The sequence below is a fragment of the Camelus bactrianus genome, chromosome 13 (genome assembly GCF_048773025.1).
Source record: "Camelus bactrianus isolate YW-2024 breed Bactrian camel chromosome 13, ASM4877302v1, whole genome shotgun sequence".
Lineage (NCBI taxonomy): Eukaryota > Metazoa > Chordata > Mammalia > Artiodactyla > Camelidae > Camelus > Camelus bactrianus.
Window position 1 is genome coordinate 62,640,088 of NC_133551.1, and position 25,563 is coordinate 62,665,650.

At 39.1% G+C, this 25,563-nt stretch overlaps 1 protein-coding gene across 6 annotated transcripts in view; it reads right to left on the reverse strand.

The window, feature by feature from the left end:
- Positions 1 to 93: 93 nt before the first annotated feature.
- The window catches only part of RCAN3 (RCAN family member 3), a 31,357-nt gene continuing 5,887 nt past the window's right edge, over positions 94 to 25,563 (reverse strand). For 3 of the 6 annotated variants that reach the window (XM_074377160.1, XM_074377159.1, XM_074377158.1), the window contains 5 exons: positions 23,970 to 24,224; positions 15,069 to 15,209; positions 7,399 to 7,572; positions 6,057 to 6,228; positions 94 to 5,093 (listed from right to left, as the gene is read on the reverse strand). In XM_074377160.1, the coding sequence (XP_074233261.1) occupies positions 4,909 to 5,093; positions 6,057 to 6,228; positions 7,399 to 7,572; positions 15,069 to 15,209; positions 23,970 to 24,164 (867 nt within the window). In that variant the 5' untranslated portion in view covers positions 24,165 to 24,224 and the 3' untranslated portion in view covers positions 94 to 4,908. Of the gene's footprint in view, positions 5,094 to 6,056; positions 6,229 to 7,398; positions 7,573 to 15,068; positions 15,210 to 23,969; positions 24,225 to 25,235; positions 25,451 to 25,563 lie in introns of those variants that run through there. The other 3 variants (XM_074377161.1, XM_074377162.1, XM_074377163.1) reach the window with 3 other exon arrangements.

Here is a 25,563-nt window from a genome sequence, read left to right on the forward strand (position 1 = left end):
CAGTATTTCACTTGTCTGCCTTTTTTGTGTTATTACCTACACATAAGTGATACTTATTGAAAATACTACACACAAAGAACTCAATTCAAAGGATTGATTAAAAAAAAAACCAAAACACTAAACTTTATTAGCTTTAAAAACAAAACTTGTTACAATTAATCACAGATTCCCCCCAAAATGACATTCTGCTTTTGTCACCACGATAGGACAAGGAATGTTTAAATGTCCCCAAAATATGGAAGAGCCAAAGCTGACAAATAACCAAGGGCTACAAACTATGAATCACCACTTGAAGCACAGTGAAACGTGGAATTCACAGACGGGAAGCACTGACGAGCTTTCTGAAGTACAATAATACCCACTACAGTTTATAGTACCAGGAAAGTAATGTGCCCCCAGAATGCAGCATAAGATCACAAACATGTTCAGATAAAACAGTAAGTTCAACCCCTGGGTTCAATAAGACAGAAGTGAAATGATGGAGAAACTTTCCTTAAACTTGGAGAATACGCACAGTGCAGCAGACACGAAAGCACTGGGGCCCCCTGGGCGGAGAAGCAGTGGGACGAACAGCACACCAACGAGATCAGCCACCTTTGCCCCTCCCTCCTCAGTCCCCAACGTGAAGGAGAGGGATTGGGGACTAAATAGACAACAATACAGAAAAACACACATTCGCTGCATAGATATAAGTCTTCCCTCACAACAAGGATGGACTTTCAGCCTCTCTCCAAGGGAGTTCCAAGAGCCTGAAGAACATGGTTTTGTTTCAAGAGGAAATGTAGGTTTACAAGATAGACCGCATGGCTAGTCAAGTGAAAAGTCTTTAAACTTTCATTTAAATGGACAGAGACACTGACTCAACCTAAGGTTAGTTAGTTCTTCTTAGCCATGGCCAGAAACTACTATTTTATACTTGACCATTTTCATAATTTTTTTAGTTAGTGAACCTAGGATTTGTTGCAAATTTCAGTTGCTCTGTTGACTGTATATTTGGTGATAACAACACTCTCCAAATTATTACCATTCTCCCAATTCATGATTTAAAAAATAACAGCATTTAAATGAAGAGGTTCTGTGTGACTCCACTCCAACAAAAGTTTAAAAAACATGTATTTATCAAATTGTTGGACAAGGTTCATAAATCTTATTCTTTAAATTTATTTAACTTTTTAAAAGGTGAGGTTCTACAATGTGGACTTACCTCCTCAGCTAGGAGGCAACAATTTTGCCAAGTCTTTCGTTTCTTTTTATTGTCACACTTATTGTAAGTAATTTATTTCCTTTCACACTGGAATATATAACTGCAAATGTGCAAAGAAGGGAAAGACTGAGCACGCTCACCTGCAGGACAGGGATGAAGTACACAACTGTGTAGAAAAGAAAGGGTGCCAGCAGACAGTGAACCTGACGCACCAAAGAATTTTGGACATTTTCCATTGCTTAATTATGCTTGAAATTTTCCCTTTAAAAAATAAAGCCACGGTCTGTAAAAGAGTCTATGCAAAAATATGAAGCACGGTCAGGCTTCAATATTTAACAGGACTCCAGTTTACAAGCAGTGAGTGAGAGTGTCACTCCACTCCAAACTCATATTGGATTAAATGTCAGCGCAGCTGCTGCCTATCAACATAACATTATTTAAAAGGATTCCAAACCCAATGGTACAGTGACAACAAAAACACAAAACATGGAACATCAAATTCATTCATTAAAACTGCTAAGTCACTGACTTCATCAGATAAGATTTATCTTATTCATTGTATCCCAACAGGAGAAAAATAACTTTCTCCTTTTTTGTTTTTGTCTTCTTGTGGCTGGGGTTCACTGTCTCTGAGTGTCTTTAAGAGGCTAATGCAAGAAAAAGTAGAGAAAGCCCTAGCCTGCGAGTTGGGAATGAATGCCAATTCTAGAACCGGGGCTGCCTTTCCATGGACTTTGCAGCAAGTCTCATCTCCTGTTTTCTAGTCCGAGTAACACAACTATACGGTTTCCAAAGTCACCTGCAGCTTTGTAGCTGAGATTCTGAGAAATCAAGTCTTCCCACTTTAGATCACAACATTCTTAAAAGATGGAATTTTAATGTGAATGGGAAACACAAACAACTGTAAGAACGAAGGTGCTGAGCCCGACTCTAACTCCTGCAGCTCTTTAATTCAAACACCCCATCAACCACAAAGCATATTTAAACCTTTGCGTTGAACTTGAAAGTTCCCAGGAGCTTTTACTTGGTTCTTCGTTATTGACAGGTTTTAGTGTACACCATTTTGAAGGAGCAGAATGTGAAACGACTCATTTGCTTTCCACCTGATTTTCAGCGCTCTCAGGTAAGAGAACTGCTCTTACCGTTTCTGCCTCTTAGCATCTTAAACTAGCAGATGCTCCCACAAGTACTAAATGGATTAACTTCTGGTTTCGTCAGGTGAGTGAGTTGAAAGAAGCAAGAACATGAGAGCCAATGCGCCACAGGTTCCATCAACTATCCTTATTAAGTGCTTTGGTTTTCTTACCCTTCACAAATGTTTTTTCCTAACCAAAAACATCATCTTCTTTCCTCATAACTGTCTCAATAAATTGATTCCTGAGAGGATGTTATGATTTCTATAGAAAACATGGCTACTGTAGTATCAGTTAAATCTAAGCAATGACTTGATTTCAAAGAAGAAAAAAATGCAGATAAAATTATTAAAAGGAACTTGAAAAAAAAGATGGATGAGACTCACCTCTCACAAGATGGATATGTGAACTGGATACAAAATAACCAAAAAAGGACAGAGACCATAACATGTGGTTGATTTCACAATGTTAAAAAGTTAATGGGCATTTAGTTGTTTTTTACAGAGTTTACCTTATGGAAGTACTATACTAGAAAAAATGAAAATATTAATGTTCTCCACTCAGAAAAGTTTAATATATATTAAATAATTACATATTACATAAAATATATATTATTTAATATATATTTAATTTTGGTTTAAATCTTTCTTCAATTTACTCAACACTCAAAAAAAAAAAAAAAGAAAAATTCAGGTAATTGGCATTACTTGACTTTAGAAGAAAGTTTTAGTTAGGGATAGAGTATTCTTTAACTGGAAGGTAGAGCATGAAAGCCAAGCCAAATAATAAAATATCATGACTTTTGATCACTTAGAAAATGACAATGAATAAATTACTTCAAAGGTAAAATATGACCTAAAAGGCGATTCAAACCCTTCCAAATGTTGAAAATACACACATTTCCTGACTTACAGGGTCCATTCTGCAGTGATAAGGTAGTGCACCCAGATAAGATTAAAAATTGGCAAAAGGCTGAATTTAGAACTGCAAAGTAAATTTAATAAGTGACTGCCAGTTAAACTGTCAAATGATGAATTTAATAAACTGCTTTTGGAATCACAAATTTCAACTGAATTTACATTGAGGCTTAGCAGTGGTGGGTATCTACAAATAGAAGAGTTGATCATCTCAGAGTACTTGAGGGGAAGGAAAATATAGATTTTTTTTTTGCAATAAAGTTAAGACATCAGAAATAAATTCTACCACAATAAGAACATCTAAATCACAGAAACATGTTACCAAAAACATACAGACAGCACATGGCCTGAATTTCTGCATTTTCCTTCCTTTGTAGTGGCAGCCACATTGGTGTGTTAGTCCAAACTCACATGTCCCTTCACGAATACCCCAGGGAGCTCCAGACTCTTGCCACACAAAGAAAACCTCAGAGTGTGCAGAGAATCAACAGAGCCACCTAACCCAAAGCAAAGCATTCTTAGTTACAACACTTTTCTACGAAAGGGACTTTGAAGTCTGAATGGATCACAAAGAGTTAATAAGATGCCTGCTTCTACTTCAGCAGGTTCAAGGATACACCGAAACACCAGCAGGAAACAATTCTGTTTTAACGGAAAATGACAATGGGAGGCCAGGGTAAAAAAGTTACACCAGAAAGAAAAGTCTGACTAACGAAACCATCTTCTTCTGCCCCATCTCTCCCTAATTCATAGAAAAAAAAGGTGTGTGGCTTTTCTTTCAAAGCCAACTGAAAAAGATTTAAGTGGACAATTTAAAAATGGTCTTCAGAAAATCTTACTATTACCTTGTCTAATGTATAGTCTGTGAATGACAACACACAAATAGGTATAACAGAAAAAACCTCAACTGGTGGTTGGAGACAGTCGAACGCTACCGGCCAGGACATGGTCACAAATGGCAGGGCGCGGTGGCCACCAGAGGTCATAGTCAGTCAAGCTTCCAAAGCTGCAGCTTGAGGAGGGACGGCGCATCCCTTTCCTCTGCCAGTGACAGTACAGGGACGAGAGGAGTGTGCACACGTTGGGGCCACTCGGTTCTGACAGTCAAAGTGAATCTGGCATTTCTTTCCCAAAGCTAAAGAAAAAAAACCACTTGAGAAAAATGATCTTCTGTAAATTATTCTACACTTCAGGTTTCTTTTCGTGCAAAACCCTCCATGTGTACTGAACAGCAATTAACCTTTGGCCAGTAGATTAAGTGGAAGCCAATATACTATAACAAAAACACCCACGCTAGATCACTCAAATGAAAATGGTACTGCACTCCAGGAATATGGTTTTCATTTTGGGTACGATGCTATACCGAGTCAGGGAAACGAACTGCGGGTAGCCATTTCCCTAATTTGCTACTGTTTAAAAATGATCAACATGTTGCCAGTGTTGGGGGCTAATCCCTTAATTTAAAGTGCTGTTCAGAACAGTCAGTTATAATTTTGAACAGGCAAAATCGGCTGCTTCTCTGTACTACCCCGTCCACAGTGTGGACATCCTGCTCCCTCCTCGCCTTGCCGAGATGGTGAGCGGTTGGCAGGGGTCCCCCATCCAAGCCCACCCCGTGCTGGCACTGGCAGCTCCTCGCCCCACAATCAAGGCCTCACAGTGCACAGTCGAAGGTCTGGGGCTCGCTCAGCGTGGTGGCTGGAGGTTCGGGGCGCCGTGTCTGCGTGATTTTCTGTTTGGGGTTTTTTGTTTCTTCTTCCTCTTCAGTTTCACTTTCACAGACATGAACCACCACGCTCGGTGTGGACTCAGTGCCTGCGTGAAGTTCGTATTTCTCTCCTGTGGAGATAAACAGAGAAGGAAGAGTTTTGTCCCTTGAAACTTCTGGTTCTACACACATTTTAATAGCTGATCATTGGTTTTTCAATCCTTAAATCCTATGTCAGGGTACTTTATCTTGTTTTGGCATTAGAGATTTGACGCTTTAAGGTTCCTATAAAGTTTTGGCATTTCAAGAAATTATCTAGTGAAGTGTTGAGGTCTTGGAAGTTAAAGTATAAATGCTAATTGCTGTTCTATGAACAACACAAGCGTATCTGCTTAACTTCATAATGGGTTCCAGTTTTCCCGTGGGAAACACCTGTAAAGTTCCAAGGACCTCAGAGATCCAAGATACAGCTCTGATATCTAAAAAACCACTGGCCACTTCCCTTCAAAATGCCTTTCGTACCCCCTATAAAAAACATAACATTATTTTAGGTGGACAACTAGTGTGAACGAACAATGCACTGATTTCTTGTATTAGTTTAAAGGGATGAGGGAGTTAGAGAAATTAAAGGGAAGGAACAGAAGAAATAAAAAATAAATACAAGAGAAGAATCTGGAAGGGATGATGTGGTATCACTACCAATTCCTTGCAATACTATTCAACGTACAAGTTGTCTGTCTACAATTTTGACGGCAACTAATATTCACTAATGATCTGTTACGTACTAGAATTTGTAGCAGTAAAAACTGCACTCTGATTATTACATATATCATTTCATCCTTATAACCATGTGGAAAAGTAGCTATTATGGTCCCTATTTCAGATGAGAAAACAGAGGCTCAGAAAACTGAAGCTAAGTAACTTGCTCAAGATCACAAAGTTAGCAAATGCTAGAATTTGAACTCAGGTTTGCCTGACTTTGTCCTCCAAGCCACTCATGTTATCACCTGTTGGCTAGAACACAAACTGCTGAATGAGGTCTTTACTACAAAAGTTTCTTGGAAAAAAAAACAGGAAGGACAGAAGTTTGTTACCTGGTCCCAATTTGGAAACAGCACAGAGTAAATCGTAATTTATAACAGGCATCGCGTCTTCCCCCTGCTTCCATCCCACGGGAGGAGATGCTGGGGGGGAGATGAGGAACTGTTTGACAGGCTGGGGTGGCAGTAGATATGACTTGTCCCGTGTTTCACTGGACATCTGTACCTGCAGGGAAGGAGGCACTTCAAATTTATGACTGGGCTATTTTTTCATTTTTATCTTTACATTAACTATAACATCTCTTTGGAGAAAATTAAAAATTTAAAAATTTCTCTTTAATAGTCTACATCTCCCCTGAAAAAGAACAGATATAAATGTATACCTCATCACTATGCTATATATCAGAAACTCACACAACACTGTAAACCAACTATATTTCAATTTAAAAAGAGTCTGTATCTCCCAGTGACTGGGTCTGGTTCTGTCTGATTCATCTTTGAACACTCAGTGGCCAGCACAGAGCATTAGGTGCTAAATAAATATTAGCTGAATAGAAAAACAACCTGATGACTAGATGAATGACCAAGAGTGGTAATAAGCACTGAATCCCAATTTTGGAAGAGATTAGGTTATACTGTCTCCATCATCTCCATCAAGAAATGTCCAAACATAGGTTTTCATTTGGAGTGAGACAACAAACCCCTTAAAATTGTTTTTTTTTTTTTCCACTTTGAAAGCTAAGACCAAGGGAAAAAGTGCTTTGTTGAAAATAAAACAGTGCACTTAACACATGGTCTATTTATTTCACTAATTCTTCCAAGAAAAAATTGGTTTCTCAGAGTCCTATCAGTGTAGGATTAGAACAGTTAAGTATGGCCAATTCTTGGTAACCTGCAGGATGCTCTGCAATTCCAAAGTCTAAGATGCACAGGGCTATGCCGAATCCCTGCTCACCCCTTGGGCTGGGAGCCATTTTCAGTGGGTGCCTCGTGTGAGTCACAGAGCATGGAAATGACTGCAGAGACTACTTTTTCACTTCTCCCAAGGATGTCATGTCACAAGTGTCATTCTAGATGTGCAGAAAAGTTAACTCACTGACCCTAAAGTGTTAGGGCTTAACCCTCTCAACCCCAGTTGAGAAAAGCTGCCAGAAAAGAGAATTCCTTCAACTGTTAGTCTAAGCAAAACAAGTTAAGAGAGTAAATATGCTTAATAAACAAATAAATAAAAGTATATATCTGTAAAATAAAGAAAAAAATATTGTTACATGACCTGCTGATTTGGATTGCTCATTTCAAAAACCTCGGATATAATAACAGAGAAAATGGTGAACTGACAGTGTTTCTGGATGGAGAAAAACAAGTCTGGAGAACACTGTCCTTTGCAATGAAGTACCTGTGCAAAATACAGCTTAAGCTTCCTCCCGTTGAAGTCTGTTTCATGGAGTTCTATTCGAGCACGTGCTGCTGCCTCAGGTTTGCTGAAATTTATTCTGACTCTTCTGAAGCTTTTAAACAACTGAAATGTAACTTGGTCATCATAGATGGTGAAAAGTGCTTCAAATCTCTCCTATAAATTGAGGGGCAGCAGGGCAGAGAAAATGGGGTGGGAGGGTGGAGAAAAACTTTAACCAAGAGGAAATTTAAATCATCAAACCTAAGTGATGAGGTAGAACTCATTATGATTTGATTCCCACCTCCTCCCCAAAAATCACTCTTTTCTTGCAGGTATATGAGAGCAGGTATGCTATTAGTCATATGCTAACTTCTACAATTTACACTTATTTTAACTTTAGTAACTATTGTATAGACTCCAGTTGTAAAATCAATAAATATAAAATATAAAAACGATACAAACACGCCCAATTATACAAGAACAAGACTATGGTTTTGAAGTCCTCAGTGAGCCAGAGTTTTTATCTCCATCCTACTTCTTCGCTGCTTCAAAGTAACCATTTTCTGGAATTATCTTTCCCCTGCTTTTCTTTATAGTTTTACAACATTTTATATGTATACTTAAAGAGTTAACCATGTTGTATGTATTCTTCTATAACTTGCATTTTGTTCCTAATATTTTCCCTTACATTTTGTCCTTAAGAGTCTTCCTTGCTGCTGTAACTTGAGTCATCTTTTGCACGACTGTATAGCATTCCCTTGGAGAGCCATACCACAATTCCTCTACTGCTGCTGGAATCTGGACTGCCTCCAGGTTTTTGCTACTACAGTGCTGCTATGAACATTCTTGGTACCCACATGCATGAGTTTCTCTGGTGTACAAACTACAAGTGGAATTCCTGGGACTCAGCACGGGCACATCTTTAACATTAGTAGATGACGACAAACAGATTCCCAAATGTTTGTACCAATTTACTTTCTAAGAGTGAATATGTGTTCTGGTTGCTTCATATCTATGCCAACATTTGATAGAGACCTTTAAATTTTTATCAGTATGAAGTAGGGAATGTGAAGTGGGCTCTAATATTGATTATAATTCACATTTGTCTCAATTAGGAGGTTAAACCTCTTTTCATGTTTATTGGCCATTTGGGACTCCTCTTGATATGATACACCTGCTCGGATCTTTTGCCCATTTATCTATTGGGTTACCTTTTTTCAGTCATGGGAGTTCTACAGAGATACTAATGCTTTGTCAATTATTGTGCCATAAGTATTTTTCTCCCCCGTTCTTTTCACAGTGGTGGGTTTTTTTTTTTTTTTTTGGAGAAATTTAAGTTATAAATTTGAACATTACTAAATGTATCCACTTTTTCCTCTTGTTTTCTGTCTTAAATCCTTCTCCACTCTGAGATCACGATGTTCTCCCAGACTACCTTCTCAAAGTTTTATGGGGTTTTTTCATGTTCAAGTCTTTCCTTTTTTTTTTTTTTTGTTTTTTTTTTTAAAACACCAAGTCTTTATTCAACATAGAACAGATGTGTATGAGGTGCCCCACACCCTTGTCAGTAACCGCTATCTTTTTTTCTATCACTCTAGATTAGACTGTATTTTTTTAGCATTTTATATAAATTTACTTTTGGTGGGGGGTGGGGAGGGGTCCAGGCTCTTTCACTGAGCACAATCACTTTGAGGTCCATATCATTGTTTTCTTTCTTGGTCCAGTAGAATTCTACTGTAAGGATGTTTGCCCATTTACCTGTTGACGGACATCTGGGTAGTTTCTAGTTTTGAACCATTACAAATAAGGCTGCCAGGAACATTCAAGTACAGGTTTTGGGTGGATACATGATTTTGGGGAAATACCTAAGAGTGGAACGGCTGAACTGTATGACAGGTATATGATCAACTTTTCAGCAACTACTAAGCTGTTTTTCAAAGTGGTTGTACCATTTTACATTTATGCCAACAGTGTACGAGAGTTCCAGAGCTCTGCCCCTCTGCCCTCTCACTAACACTTGGTATGGCCAGTCTTTTTAACTTCAGCCATTCTAGTGGGTGTACAGTATTATCTCACTGAAGTTTTAATTTACATTTCCCTAGCGACTACTGATACTGAGCATCTTTTCATAAGTTTATTTGCTATGTCTATAACTTCTTGGGTAGAGTGTCTATTCAAGTCTTTTCCCACTTTTAACTTGGGTTATCTTCTTAAGTTGTGTAAGAGTTCTTTTATGTATTCTAGATATGTCCTTTGCCAAATCTGTGTCTTTCAAATGTTGCCTTTGCTTTTTTATTTTGGAAGTGTCTTTTAAAAAGCAAGTTTAAAAAAATATGATGAAATCCAATTTGTTGACTTAAAAAAACACTTTGTTCTTTCTGTATCACATCTAGGAAATCTCTGCCATCACCAAGGTCACTAAGATTTTCTCCTATGTTTCTTGTAGATGTTTTATAGCTTAGTTATTAAACTGAGGTCTATGATCCACTTCAAGTTAACTTTTGTATGTGAGACAAGTATTGGAGTTCATTTTCCCCCGACATGGCTATCCCTTTGTTCCAGCACCCATTGTTGAAATGACTGTCCTTTCCCCCGTGTGCTGAAAACTATAAAACATAGTTGAAAGAAATTAAAGATCCAAATAAGTGGAGAGAACCCTTTACCCTCAGGAAATCACCTTTCTGACACCGTTGGCTCGCTCTCTCTGTATTTAACTCCCTATTTCATTAATTTCGGCTCTTTCTTCTTGAGTTTTTCTTTTTCTTTCACCTTAAGATGGATGCTTAGTCTATTCATTTTTCAACTTTTCTCCTTTTTATTATAAGCATATAAAGAATATACATTTCTAAGTATTATTTTAGCCATCTCCACAAATTTTAATAGACATTATTTTCATTGCCATTCAATTCTAGATACTTTAGTCTAAATTCCATTATGATTTCTTGTCTCATGAATTGTTTAGATGTTTCCTAAATTCCAAATAGATGGGAGTTTTTGTTATCTTTTTAACATCTAATTTATTTTCAGTATGATCAGAGGAGGTCATCCATTGTGATAATATTCCTTCAATATTTCTGAGACCCGCTTTTGATTTAATATGTCATCAATTTTCAGAAATCTTCTATGTGTGCTAGAAATGTATTTCTGGAGCTGTTGGGTACAGTATTGTAAAGATGTCCAGTATATTAACTCGTGTTATTTAGAAATCCTATATACTGATTTTTTTGGTAGGGGGTCTGTTTGAACTACTGATTACCAAGAGAGGTCTGTAAAAATTTCCCACTATTAGGTGGATTTATTTTTCCTTCTAATTTGCTCATTTTTGCTTCATCAGTTTTAAGGTTATGTCATGCTATTGTCTGCATACAAGTTTAGAATTATTTTCCCTTCCTTGTGAACTGAATTTTTAATCATTAGGTAGCAAGTAGCCCTCTTTATCTCTCTGGGGATGTCTTTTGCCTTAAAGTGTTTTGTCTGATATTAGTACAGCTGGTCTAGCTTTCTTTTGGCTATACAGTTAAACAACATGGGAGACGGGGGCACCAACCCTTACCAGCCCAAAATCCACACATAACCTTACAGGGGCCCTTCCTATCCACGGTTCCACACGCAGAGTCAACCAACCACGGGGATCGGGTAGCACCTTAGTAAGTGTGTCCTGGAGAAGATCCATGCCTAAGTGGACCCATGCAGTTCAAACCTGTGTTGTTCAAGGGTCAACTACCTATTACACAGAACTCAATTCTCATCATTTACTTCAGCCTTTATGTCCTTATGTTTTAAACATACCTCCTTAAAGGATGTGCATGTAAATAAATCCAGTTTGACAATCATTGTCTTTTAAGTGGAGGAATTGGTTCAGTTATTATTACTGATATTTTTGGACATTTAACATCGTAATTTATCTACTATCTCTGGTTTTCTATGTTCATTTTATCTCATTTTTTTGCCATCTTTTCATTGATTTTTTTTTTCTTTTTCTGAGTGGAATTTCTACAAAAGACACTAATATGCATTTAGCACCTTCTTCCAAGAAGCATAGTATCTTACAGCCACAGTTTCTCTCTTATGAAGACAAAACAGTAACATCTTTTTCTCAAGGTTTATTTGAAAGTGTGTGATTCCACAAAAATAGCATTTTTTGGCAAAAAGCAAAATTAGATATACACATTCCCTAAGTATTTGAGATGGAATAGAGCAGGAAAGAGGCAGAACAATATTTGAGTGATTCTAAATGGCTGAGAAAAAAAAATGGTTCTTTTCTCATTTGCTAATAAATTGGGATAGTGAAAAAACTTCAATTATCAGGAGAATAGCAACATTAAATATTCTTTACCAGTCACTTTATGCAGTAGTTTCATAAGTGAAGTCTAACAAAACATACCTAAGAAAATTCTCAGTACCCTTAGAAATACTCCCTAGGCTTGCCAATGGTGATGCAGTAAAAGGAACCTATTCATCAGCTTTTTGGTCTATGTGAAGATCTTTCAATTACCTGTTGAAAGTGAAGTGAAAATCATACATTCTTTCATTTATTATCTTCTCTTGACATTACCTACCACTTTGCAATATTTCTCCAATTTGATAAAATATAAAATGACATGTGCATTAATATTTATTCTCCTAGTGTTCAAATATCTCTTATTATTCAGGAGGTGTAAATCCTAAAAATTATATTAGTATTTTTGTTCATTCATTTAAAAAATATATTAAACAATCAACGGCATACCAGACCACGTCCTAAGTGCTGGATTTCAAATGTTAAAAAGAGAGGTGAACTTTAAGCTCAGTCCTATTATTTTCTATATTATTTCCACATATTAAAGAAATATGGACAAATAAAATATCATATATAAAGATTTTTAAATAGCACATCAGTTCCTAAAAAGAAATATGAACATGTAAGTATATTAAATACTAATAATTATTAATACTCCTGGGAGCATTTCATAGTTTTCTCAGCATCTATTTCAAAGAATGGCTAGCTTTGTCACTTTTTAAAAAGTCAGAATTGAGATTCTGTCAAATCACATTTCATTTAATTCTTAGTAGACGCTTACTTTAAACACATTTTGTATACTAAGTAAATATTAAAATTCCCACATGAGCTAGTTAAAAACATCAACACTGAATACAATGGAAATGGAAACTAAGGAAAAACTAGTTAAGTATGGTTTATGAAATATTAGTATTTTGTAATTCTGTACATTAAACAGTTTCCTGTCCAAGGTAAAAGGACCGTGTATTTATTCCTAATTCCTCACAACAATGAATTTTTCATAGTAACAGTAACACAAGCTATCTTGCAAACTACATAGCTACTTGATAATCACATCCTTCTTCCTATTTTGTTTCAAAACATTTTTTAAATCACTCTAGAATAGTGTAAATGAATATAACACGCAGATGATCGCCTTGAGTTATATGGGTCTCTCTCTCTAAATCCCAACATCTGTGAAATGATTAAGAATTATTTAAGAAATGAAGCCATGCAAGAGTTGATGAGACTTTTTCTAAGTTTTGTTAGCTCCTTCCCATGCAGTCTCCCCTTGATGTGGCATAAACATGGTTTATGAAATATGTGACTTCGAGCCATGAGGTAGGTAGAAAACATGAAAAATTAATGTGGGGGCAAAATCACAGCTGTTTCCTATTTGAAGAAAAAGATAGAAGCCTTAGCTAGCAGCTCTGCCCTTCATACATCCACAGATACCAACACGTGGATTCCTGAGGCTGCTCCTGCCAACCTTGCATTAGCACAAAAGGGATTTAGAAGACTGCACACAGGAGGAAAGGACTTAATCCATGAACATGGGCTGAAAATGACTTGCGACAAATGACTTGTGACAAATATTAACTCATTCAGAAACCAAATCATCATTTTTTCTCCTTAAATTGTTCTACAAATAATTCACGTTGGTAAGTTTCTGAATTCTCTGATGATATAAAAGTGACATCACCCTGTTAAAAGGGTGACAGCTGCACATGTGGACCTCATAAAACCAAAGTCATCAATGACCACTCTACTTTTCCGGTGGTCACCTGGTAGTCCCCTCTGGCAGTATAATATCTACAGGAATAACATAACTAATTTGGCCTAAAAGCCAAGGCTTTTCCTGTTATGTAAGTGTTCCACACGATGTAGACCTGAGCTGCCTTCGCAAGCTGAAATCACCCATGCAAATAAGTTAGCAGTAAAAATGACTACGAATGCCTGGCACCTAGAGTATGAAAGGATAACAGTTCACAACTGCCTTGAGAACTCAAGAAGAGTAATTTGTAGCTGGGCAACAGGCATACGAAAATCACTGAGGGATAAAAGTGGAGGTCTGATGGGAAGGTAGGGTTCCAGGATGAGGATGGCAACCAAGTGCATATTTCCTGACCTTTCCAGAACTACGGCTGCTCCACTCTCTGATCCGCAGCCCGAAGCAGAGAAGGCGAGGTTTACCAATTTCACCCAGGAACAAACTACGAAAATGATTTTGCTGCATCCTTTGCCTGGGACCCCAGAGTCCTGAGGCACCCATCATTTCTGTACATTAAGCTGGAGAAGGAACAATTTCACTGATGAGAGAAGTGATGTTTCTGTCCGTTCAGCAGTCAAATTATCTTTGGAGCCCTAAGGCAAGAGATCTTCACCTTCTATGTTTCTTAAATCTGAGATAGAACATCCCATCTCTCCAGAGTCCAGTGGCTACAATTTCACCGATATCAGAGGCAAGGCCGTTGGTTCTCCCTTTTCCCCCATGGCTACACTGGAAAAGACTCTGATTGTGTTCGCATAGAAGCTGTGCACACAATGCAGACATCATTTTTCAAGCAGTTTAGTGCCTAATTGCTCACCTCAAAAGCCCTAGAAAACACAGCCTGGCCCTTCAGGAGGGGAATGAGCGCCATAACCACAGCTCCCACCAATCACATTAACAGTTAAGCTGATTAGGCAGGACTCAGGGTCTCTACGGGAAGTCTTTACACACACCTCCCCGCCACACTCACATACACTATTTTCAAGTGACAAAGGTACTTACTGCACTCAATCAATGATACTCAAGCCCCACAGCCCATCAATGAACAAAGCACTTTTCAGGGGACTTTTCTGGGTGACATCTACTAAAGAGGCACAATCTTCAAAACCATAACTATGAGAACTTCTAATGAGGTCCCAGCTGTTGGCCATCCCTCTGCAGCAGCAATGGCTTGTGTCTTTTTTCTTTTTAGCCTAAAGGTTGTTTAGTTGTTTACTAAAAAAGCAGAGAAGACAGAGCAGCAGATTACAAGGCCCCCTGGAGGAAAGAGCAGATGGAACAGAAGCAGGGAGACAGGACAAATGGTGAAGCAGAGAATTCCGTCTCCTGCCCAGCGTGTCCTCTCGCCACCCCACTGAGCTACTTTCTTGTTGATGGGCATCTTGAAAAGGCAGTCAGATTACAGGGCAATTATCTCATCAAAGGCTCAAAACAGCCCATGAAACACTTCAAACCCATCCAAGCACCTGGGCGCAAACATACAGTTTTGATCTAAAACATCACTGGTAAGGAAAAACACAAGTCAATTCTTTCCCTAAAAAACCATGTGAATTTCTCCAGGAACAAGGAAAACAGGTTCAGCTGCCAGACTGTTATTCCAAGTACTCAGGCTTCAGTTGTCAAAGTGGGTCAGATACCTACACCAGCTGCGTGAGGACTCCTCTCTCCAGGACATCCACCTGAATCTTCACTTCCTCTTTCTTGTTCTCCCTGCCCATGAAAGAGCAGGAAAGAGCAGGGAAGTCCAGGTTCAGGTTGAATTTCACATCTAGCCTCAGGCTTCTGTTGGAGTGGGGAGAACAGCATGTGTCAGCCTGCAGATGCTCCGATGGCCCAGACTCAACATCATCAACATGGTGGTATCTCTCCTGGGACTTCGGTGACCGAGCACTGGCTTTGATGACCAAGTACCAAACCCACCTCTGAATCTGAGAGGGGGACATAAGTACACGCTATCCATTCCTGAGGACCAGAAGCTCTCTGCTTATTGGCCTTAGGATGGATAAAATGCGCCTTTCTGCCTCCAGTAACAGACGGCTCACTTCTTCAAACGTGGACCACAAAAGGAAGGCCTGAGGAGGAATCCACAACCTGCATGGATAACTTCAGCCAGGTCTTATGGTTTTTACCAGCCACTTATCAAGTGCAGAACTCTGGAGCTCGACTGCCTGGGTTTGACTCCTGGCAATCTATTATACAGCTGTGTGACCTTGGGCAAGTTACTCACTACCATTGTGCCTATAGTTTCCTTATCCATCAAATGAGGATAATGATAGAACTCACCTTATTGGGTTATTGCTGATAGAAAGAAGGAACACTTAAAGCTCTTAAGACTAGATGTTGGGAGTATTACTATTGTTATCAGAAATAGGTAGAGCTTTTGCAACAGTCCACTTGCCATTCTGTGGTCACAAAAGCAGCTGCTCTGCTGCATGATGTGGACTCCCCTGGAAGGAGGTAAATGTGCCGTGATGATGCGGCGTGAAGCAGACAGCAGGGACTATGGAGGTCGCCAGGGGAAAATCAGAACCTGCCTTTCCCAACAGTCCTTTAGTTTAATTCAGATGCATCAAGCCCATGGAGGAGTCACCTAGGAGACATGCCCTCCCAGGAGATGCAGGAGCAATGGGTGATACCGGGCACCACTAATTCACAGAATCAGTGTCCACCTTCCCAGGATTCTTCAGAACTTGATCTTTGACCCTGAGCCTTTGAAGCAGAGGACAGACACTGCTCTGTTATGACACAGTATTGTTACTCTGCTACAACCTTGGACTTGAATTGAGGGAGAGGATAGCAGGCATTTTTTTTTTTTAATTGTAGCCATAGTGGAATTGTACATACTTAAAAAATACACTGTTTTCATGTCAGTGGCTTTTATTCTTGCCTATTAACTTTATCGTTTTGTTTTCCATTTCTTAAAAATCAACTGTTTGGTGATGGCCCTGAAGTTGCTTACTATGCACGTATTCATGCAAGAATGAAAAGCCACTTAAAACAAATGGTAACAGCTGATGTGAAGTTATCACAACCCGTGTGAAAACAGAGGAGCAAGACATGATCCTTCTTCACTATGGTCAGTTACACACAAAGACCAAAAAGATGTGTCGTTCTCGGCTTGTCCATGTGCTCAGAGACTAGCAGTTGGAGTTGTGTTTCATTTCTTTGGTCTCCATCTAGATCTTAATGTGAACATGTTGGGGTAAATTCTTTCTCACTGTTCACCTACTCACTCACTCATTCAGTAAGGCCAGGTGCTATCTTAGATGCTGAGGCTAAAACAAGGAACAAATGCTCATTGTGTGATTTATTCCAGGGTGAATGTTCATTTCTTTCCGTGGTGTTTTCTTCATGGAGATTAGAGGATGAAGGTGATTTTTCAAGTTAGGGATCCATCTTGTTAATGCCATGTAAACTTGAAACAAGTCTGGGAAGGAAGTGTATGATTTGTTCCTTTAAAAGAAGAAGGCATCGTTCCTCTTCCTGAACATTCAGTCCAGAAGCCTCTAGGTGAGGCCAAGTAAGGCAGGTGTGTCCTCACTGATGGGCGGCAGGGAGCTGCAGTGGCCTGGAGTAGGGTGTCAGAGCCCAGGTGGGTTAAAAGAGGCAGACACCAGGAAGGGAGGCTGGCCCGGCATGGGATGCAAGAGCCTGACATGGATGAGGACACTGTGCCCACGCAGAGACAGCCCAGCACAGGGTGCTGAAGCTCAGTGGAGCAAGCAGGGTGGCAGTGTGGGAAGACTGCCCAGAGCAGGGCAGGATGGGGGTACCCCAGCAGACGGGCAGGCTGATGGTATGAGAAGGCTGAGGAGGGGATCTATGCAGGAAGGCAGTCCAGCCTGGGGTACTAGAGCCCCAGGGATGCATCCGTAGGAGGGCGGCCCAGCACAGGACACTGGGTCCTGAAGCAGGTAAGAAAGGCGCCCGTGTGGGTATCAGAACCCAGGTGGGGTGAAGAGGACTTTAGTCGGGGGGGGGGATCTGAGTGCAGGGTGGGACCGGACACAGGATGCTGGAGCACACAGGAGGGTAAGGAGGGTGTCCACAGGGGAAAGGGGGTGCGTCGTGATTCAATTTAAGTTGATACAGAGGGAGGGATTGAACAAGTACATATGGAAGCTAGTTTTCTCACTGTGAGAGAAGTTACAAATTTGACAAGGGAGAAAACTAGAAACAATTCTTTAGTGTTGGACTGGAGTTGGAAGTGTAAGTCTAAACACAGGTATGTATGCAAACATATGTACATATCTACATAGTTCCTGGCTCCATGCGAGAAGCCTGGGCACCGTGAGACTCCAAGAGCACTGGGCACAGACAGCAAACTCCTCTCCCGGTTCCTAAATATTACTGTTCCCCACTGAAAGGCATCGGGGCTCCCTGGAGGAACGGCTGATTCCAGAGCTGGGGCAGGGAGAGTACAAGATAATTCTGGAATATTCTACTGTGCTAGAAAGTTTAAAGAGATACTCAAAGTGTGATGGGCACCCGTCAAAAAGACACAGAGGCCACCTTGAAGGGGCAACCAATGGCCAAACCTGGGATAGAAGTGAGCACAGAATCATGACCGTAATAGATTATAACCACTGGGTAACATAGGAAACCACATATCTTACTGATAGGAGTAAATGTTTAAAACTTGATGGGGAAACAGGATATTTAGAGCTCCAAAGTACCTCCCACAAAGCACGTACTCATTATAAGGAGAAAACACCTTGACAGTGGAGAAACCTGGGGGACACCACCTTAAGAGCTCAAGGTGAGTTTCCTCAGTAATGGGACAAATTAAAAATGGATGTGAGAAGAGAACGGCATCACATCTGTGATGTTCCTGCCAGAGATGCACAAACTGAACCTGATCCTGAGGAAACACCAGACAAACCCAAACCCAGAGACATGCTTCAAAATAACCAGCCTGCAGTCCTCAAGAGTGTGAGCACTCTGAAAGGCGGGGAGGACTGTGAACTGTTTCTGACTGAAAGAGACTAAAGAGACCTGACATCTGAAGGCACCATGTGATAAGGGGATGGACTTTCTCTCTCCCTCTCTCTCTCTTTTTTTTCGCTATAAAGGACATTATTGGAACCACTGGCCAACTTGAATGGGGCCGGAGGATTAGAAGGATGTAATGTGTCAGTGTTAGTTTCCTGAATTTTGCCTTTTCTCCTGGAAGATGCCCTGTTTGTAGAAAATATATATTAAAATATTGGAGGGGGGTTGACCACCATTGCTGGCAACTTAGTCTTTTTAAAAAATATTTTTTTATTTCTCTTTAAATATTTTATTTTATTTTATTTTTTTATGGAGGTACTGGGGATTGAACTCAGGACCTCCTGCATGCTAAGCACACACTCTACCACTGAGCTATACCCACTCCGTGGCAACTTACTCTTCAAATGGTTTAGGAAAAAAAGTTCTTTGTACACCCAAACCAGTAAAAGTATTTCGATATGCATTGCCAACATATTTTATTTATTCACTTACTTTTAAATTTATACACACACACATACGCACACACACACATATGTTATGTTGTGCTATCCCAATATAATATGATCTATAAAACTTACAAGAACTGAAATGTAATCAGATTAGGAAAAAAGAAATAGGAAAGACATGGTTATTAAAATTAATTTATGAGGGTTCAACATAAACGTTGGGTAGCATTGGTACCCTGACCCTGCAAATAATCTTCCCAGTTTTTTATTCATCACATATTTAATGAACAGCAAGGCTCATAAGCATTTCATGGTGCTACTGTAAATGGTTCTGTTTTTAAATTTCAATTTCCAAATGTTTACTGCTAGTGTATAGACATACAGCTGACACTGTATACTGACACCATACCCTACAGCCTTCCTAACTCACTTGTTAGTTCTAACAGTTTTTATGTAGATTCCTCTTTAAAATAGACAATCATGTTAACTGCAAATAGAGAGAAATTCTGAAATAGTACATATAAAAACACAAAGTATTAGGTTGAAACAGAAGAAATGCCAATACAGGCATCTCCCACTTTTTGAAAGTTTGCTTTATGCCACTTTGTACTTTATGCCACTTTCTTTTAAAAAAAGACCTGCATTACTACCTGTTTTCGCTATTTGTTGTTGTTGTTGAGTTTTAAGGCTTCATTATATATTCTGGATATTAATTCCTTACCAGATATATGATTTGAAAATATTTTCCCCCATTCTGTAGGTTGCCTTTGCACTTCTATGGATACATTCCGATGACATACGTTTCTAACTTGTGAAGTCCAATTTATCTATTTTTTTCTATTGTTGCCTGTGCTTTTAGTGTCATATCCAAGAAATTAAGCTCTTACATTTAGGACTTTGTTCCATTTTGAATAATTTTTGTATATGGCATTAAGTAAGGGTCCAAATTCATGCTTTTTAATGTGGATATCCAGTTTTCCCAACATTATTTGTTGAAAAGACTGTCCTTTCCCCATTGAATGGTCTTGGAACTCTTGTTGAATATCATTTGACCACACATATGCAAGAATTCATTTCTGGACTCTGCTCTGTTCCACTGGCAAACAGGTCTATCTTTATGCCAGTACCACCCTGTTTTTTTAAATTGTGATACAATAGACATATAAGTACCACACTGCTTTGATTACTATAGCTTTGTACTAAGTTTTGAAATCAAAGTATGAGTCCTCTAACTTTGTTCTTTTTCAAGACTATTTTGGCTATTTGGGGTCTCCTGAGATTCCATGAATTTTAGGATGGCTTTTCTATTTCTGCAGGAAACATCACAGGATTGTGATAGGGACTGCACTGAATCTGTAGATCACTTTTGGCAGTATTGGTATCTTAACATTAAGTCTTCCAGTCCATGGATATGAATGTCTTTCCATTTATTTGTGCCTTCTGTAGTTTCTTTCAGCAATGTTTTGTAGTTTTCAACGTAGAAGTGAAAAACGGGTTCTAGAGCAAGCTCACTTGCTCTGAGCCTACTGTACAAAAGAGACTTGACTAGGATTTTTCTAGCTCTAAATTTCTGTGATTCTCCAGTATTTAATCTAGCCTTGAAGGTAACCAAATATTTACTAATTCTTGTCCAGAATGGCATTACAGAGTCAATCAAACAAATATTTACTGAAACCTTACTATGTTCCAGGCATTATTAAAAATGCAGTTCACTGTAACAGAAATTTCTTCCTTTGAATTCCTCTTTCACTTCCCAAATTTAAAAAAAAATTACTTTCCTTAAAGGATTTATTTCTGGACTGAAGACTGTATCAGAACACCTGACAATTGATTTAAGTCTGAAGACCAGATAATCAGTTTATTTCAGTTAACCTCCAACTATCATTTACTTTTCTTAAGCAACATTTTCTGTTCTTTAAATGGAGGGCATAGAAACCAAATGCCTGATAGAAAGATGTACATCATGCATATAATTTTACAGACCACTGAAGAATCTGGGCCAGTGCATCTAAAATCGTAATTTCAGATTAAATCTCCTATGTACTACTTAACCTCACTCAGTTCTTAAGTTTGTTTCTTCACCACAGCTCTGTATCACTAATTCTCTATAACTACTTTATAGAATCCATTCATTCAACAAACATTTAACAGATGTTATACTGCTCTGGGAACTGTATCAGATGCCAAGTGTCACTGATCAAAGAGCAGGACCAGGAGAGCAAGTAGAGATGTCTTAATATACCTCAAACCTTGTCATTAGAAAAACAAATCAAATGTCACATGGTGAGTAAGTCAGCAGAAATAGCTTTACATACAAAGGGTAGTAGTGCTTTGTGAAGAGACTATGACCCCAAAGCCGTATTCTTTATAAAGTCAGTCCTGTCTGGAACACTGCTTTCAATCATTGAGTCTCCTTAGGCACACAGACCTAAAGCACAAAGAAGAAAACAGCCCAATTTCTCCCATCATAAAAACCTAAACTGTATTTTGAAAACCTCTCCTGTTCAAATCAGAAGCCCTGTCTAATTTTTCCTTATTTTACGAAAGGGAAAACTTGGTTAAAAATGACAGGTCAATAAAAATCACACTGGGACAAATCCCAATCTGTTACAGAAAAATCAGGCAGTGCACCTGCAGCGCTCTGGATGGAGCCTCTGATTAGCTGAGCACAGGCACAAAACCAACAGCCACGCTGCTGCAGAAACAGAAACTACAAGATAAGCCTTTTCTTCAGTTTATTTTTCTTACAGTTTATCATATTCTTTATTTTCCTCCCCCACCTCGCACAATTTTCAGGAAACACTGATGGAAATGTAGAGCCAAAATCCAGCAATCAGAAATGAAGATTCACCTTTACCTTAAAGTGGCACCTGTGTGATCCAATCTCCCTTTCAGGAGAGGGAAAAGGCTCATGCCAGCAATCAGAAAGTTATGAAGGCAAAAACCTTATCAAGTCAGGAAAAAAACTGAAATTCTTCTGAAAATAAAGCATTTAACTGCAGTCAGGATTATTTTGTCCATAATCCATCAGAAAAGTTTATGTGTTGCTTTGTTTTTTGCATATATGTAGATGACCTGCACTAAGAGGTTACTCCAGGAGAAATTAAAGCAAAATAAGACACGGATAGTGAGAAGAAAAATGTAAAGAAAACATTTGATTCTCCTTACACTTTATACCCAATTAATGATCCACATACAATCTTATTACATAAACATTTCATACGCTGCAGCTTCAGATATTACCAAGGCCTTCATACGGTGTAATTTACTATGACTAAGAACTGTATGGGATGTGAAGTCCACTGAGCTCCTACCAGAATTTCTGCTGATAATGACTTCCAATATAAATCCCAGTTAGATATAAACTCAAATAGTTTTAAAAATGAAAACCGACAAGAATTCCCCACTTTGGGAAGTTAAAAAAAAAAAACCCAAGGCTATAGTTAAAAAAGAAAAAGTTGGAGTAGCTAAGATTGTGAGGTTTCTTAGGAATTTTAAGATAACGTAGGGATACATGTGGTTTCTCCCAACAACAAACAACAAAGTTAACGTAATTAAATTATGTGAAAATACGGAGCTCATAAAACATGAGAAAACTAGGAAGAAAGCTTTCAACATTTCTGCATTGTGACTGAACTTGGGAAAGAAAATAGCCATTTGAAAATGAAAACAAACCCTAAAGGTACAAAACTGGCAGCCACCATCCCTCTCCGTGCTCCCCTTCCAGGTCTCCTGTGACTCTAGGCTGGTTTCCTGCGAGAGCCCCAACGGGCCCTCCTTCTGGCTCTCCTGTCACCCCTCTGCCCTCAGATGTCGGCTGATCTTCCTAATATGTAATTCTGACTGTCACTCCTTCACTGAGACTACTGGCCACAGAAGGACAAGCTCCTTGAGGTCGCAGGATGCCCCGTACTCATCTATCCAGACTGACTTCTCTTGAGTGGCTACACCTTACCTCTGTGCCAGCCACATAGAACCACCTGCTACTCCCTGATTCAGCTCTTTTGCTCATACTGTTCCCTCTGGCGGGAGTTCCTTTCCCTTCCCTGCTAAACTCCTACCCAACTCACACAGCTCTTCCACAATGCCATCTCCCCGTGAGGTCTTTTTTCCTAGCTGGCTGTGATCCTCTCTCCTCTGCTACCTTGGTACTTTCGAACGTTTCTAATGGCACTAGTATTCCATCTTACATCAAATTATGTATCATCTCCACTGCAGGACTGTATATTCTCGGAGGCAGAAGCTGTTTAAATTTCTGCTTTATCCCCTGAAGAAACTGCTACAGTGCCTTACACACTAGAGGCGCTCAAACCTGTACTGAGTCAAACTATAGTGAATTCTGCCCCAAGAGACTCATGGATGGAAAATACTTTGAGGGCACCGGTAGCAAATTCAAAGGGATGGTGATAGGATTTTGAGAAAAGTCTTAGAACATGGAAAACTCATGCTGATGGCAGAAATATTTTACTTTTGTAGGACTGAGACCCATAGGCTTTTGTGAGGTCACGATGGGAGTTAAAAAAAGAAACCCGCTGGACTCTCTTTCTCCAGGTAAATAATGAATGAACTAAAGAGTAATCTTTAAAAAAATAAACTCAATCATTTTGCCCCAGTCAGGTTGTAGAAAATAAAACAAGAAATACTAACAATTCTGTCAAAATGAAATCATAGATAGTTCTAGTTATGTGATTAGCCCCAGAAAAAGGCTTAAAATAATTCCTTGTTTTGTGAATTTACTTCCAAGTAATAGGAAGCCGGGCTAAAAATCACTTAGCTTTTCTTTAACCACAGGCTCCAAAAATGAATGACTGAGTGAATAAATGGATGAATTAATAAGACTTGATCCAGAGGTCACTATAAACCAGTGCCTTGCAAAATATTTGTGGGAAGGACTGGATTTTAATTATTTCCTATCTGTTCCAGACTGGCAGTCTCATAAAATACAATAAAAATGATGCAGCAATGCCTAAAGTGTGAGGCACACTTCTTCACTTCTCAGGGACCAGTAACACACTTCACACATGGGCAGCCATCTGCTGTTTCCCCAAATCCACACACATTCAACACACTACCAAAGGCAGGGAAAGCTAGGATGCGTGCCTACCTTCTGCTCTTGCACCTCAAACACTGCTTCATGGACACTGCAAGCAAATAGTGAGGTAGGCAGATCACTTAAATCCATCATCTCTTCCAAATCATCTTCATTTTCACCAAAAATCATCTCTTCTTCCTCTTCTTGGTCACTGTTACAGAGATCTGACTGGCTATTATTCCAAGATTTCATAGTGTCCCTCAGCATTATCCCCTAAAAGCAGGTCTTTTCCGTTTTTAAAGTTCTAAGGTGTCTACCAGGCATCTACTGTTAAAAAAAGAAAACAACAGAGATTAGACTTTGAAGGCCCAATAATGTTCCAATCAATTCATCAAATGAAGCAATTTTATTCAGGACAATAAATCAACGTTTAATTTAACTCTTAACAGTCCTTATAAATGAATTCTATATATTCTAATTTGATTTGCTTAGCATATTTTACATAATATATTTCACTGGCAAAGACATATTATGAAAAAAAGGCCAAAAGTTTCCTAGTGAAATGGGGTGTATAACACAAACTGAGATACTATCAATATGTACACCAGTTTACAAGCAGCAGGAAGGAAAATGTGAACCAGCACTGCCTTCACATATTTGTTTGGGTTTTAGGTCTACAACACTGAAACTGGCACAGCAGAATAAAACCCACACTGATTGACTCACCATCTGCATCCTGAAATATGGTCTGCAATGAGCTGACTTTATCTTTTTAAAACCAATGTGTTCTTTTTGAATATACTCTCAAAGAACTAAGTTATGCAGAACCGAAAATTCTGCATAAAGTTGGTCCCTGCTAATATCAGAAATATTTACAATAAGCAAATCTGACAGAAGACAATGAAAAAGATGTCCTTTTTCTGAACATTTAAAAAATCACTCATTTTAACCCCAAGGCATGGAGCTGATGGTGTTCAATAATGGAACAGAGTCTGTCTACAGGACTATTTGTGTGCACTTTTGTCTCTTCGGATGAACTGCACTCCACACCTCCTAACAGAGTGCCTTGAACAAAACACATTTCAAGACACTGAAATGGAACTTCAGTAATACCATCAGGCACAGAAAAACCAGGTGAGCATGACTGCTACTACCTCAGTATTACCTAATTTGTGATTTTCTCTTTTATTTCAAAGAACTTAAAGCCACAAACACATTGCTCATGCAGAGTACAGTACAGAGTCGTAACTACAGGATAAAAACGGTGATCCTCCCTCCCACCCTGTTATTTCACTGTATAGATCAGGACAGACTAATCATAAAAAGTAAAATCTTTACCTGTTTTTATAAACATTTCCCGAATGTCTATTGTGTGCCAGGTATGGGGAGTTGGGAGACCAACAAGACACAGCTTCTATCCTCAAGGAGCTCCCACGAAGCAAGAATTGCTTCTCAACAGCACTAACCACTCCAAAAGGACCCTGTTCCAGTAACTGGCTCCTGTACTTGGCATCTGTCCACAAGTTCCTTTTCCTCAGCAAACATACCTATTTGAGATTCCCGGCCCCAACCCCACCCCCAAGCTTGAAAAAAGAAAACCTTCCATTTGGATTCTGTCTTCCCCTCATCTACCTCCCTGTCTTGGCCTCACCTGTCCTGCTAGCTT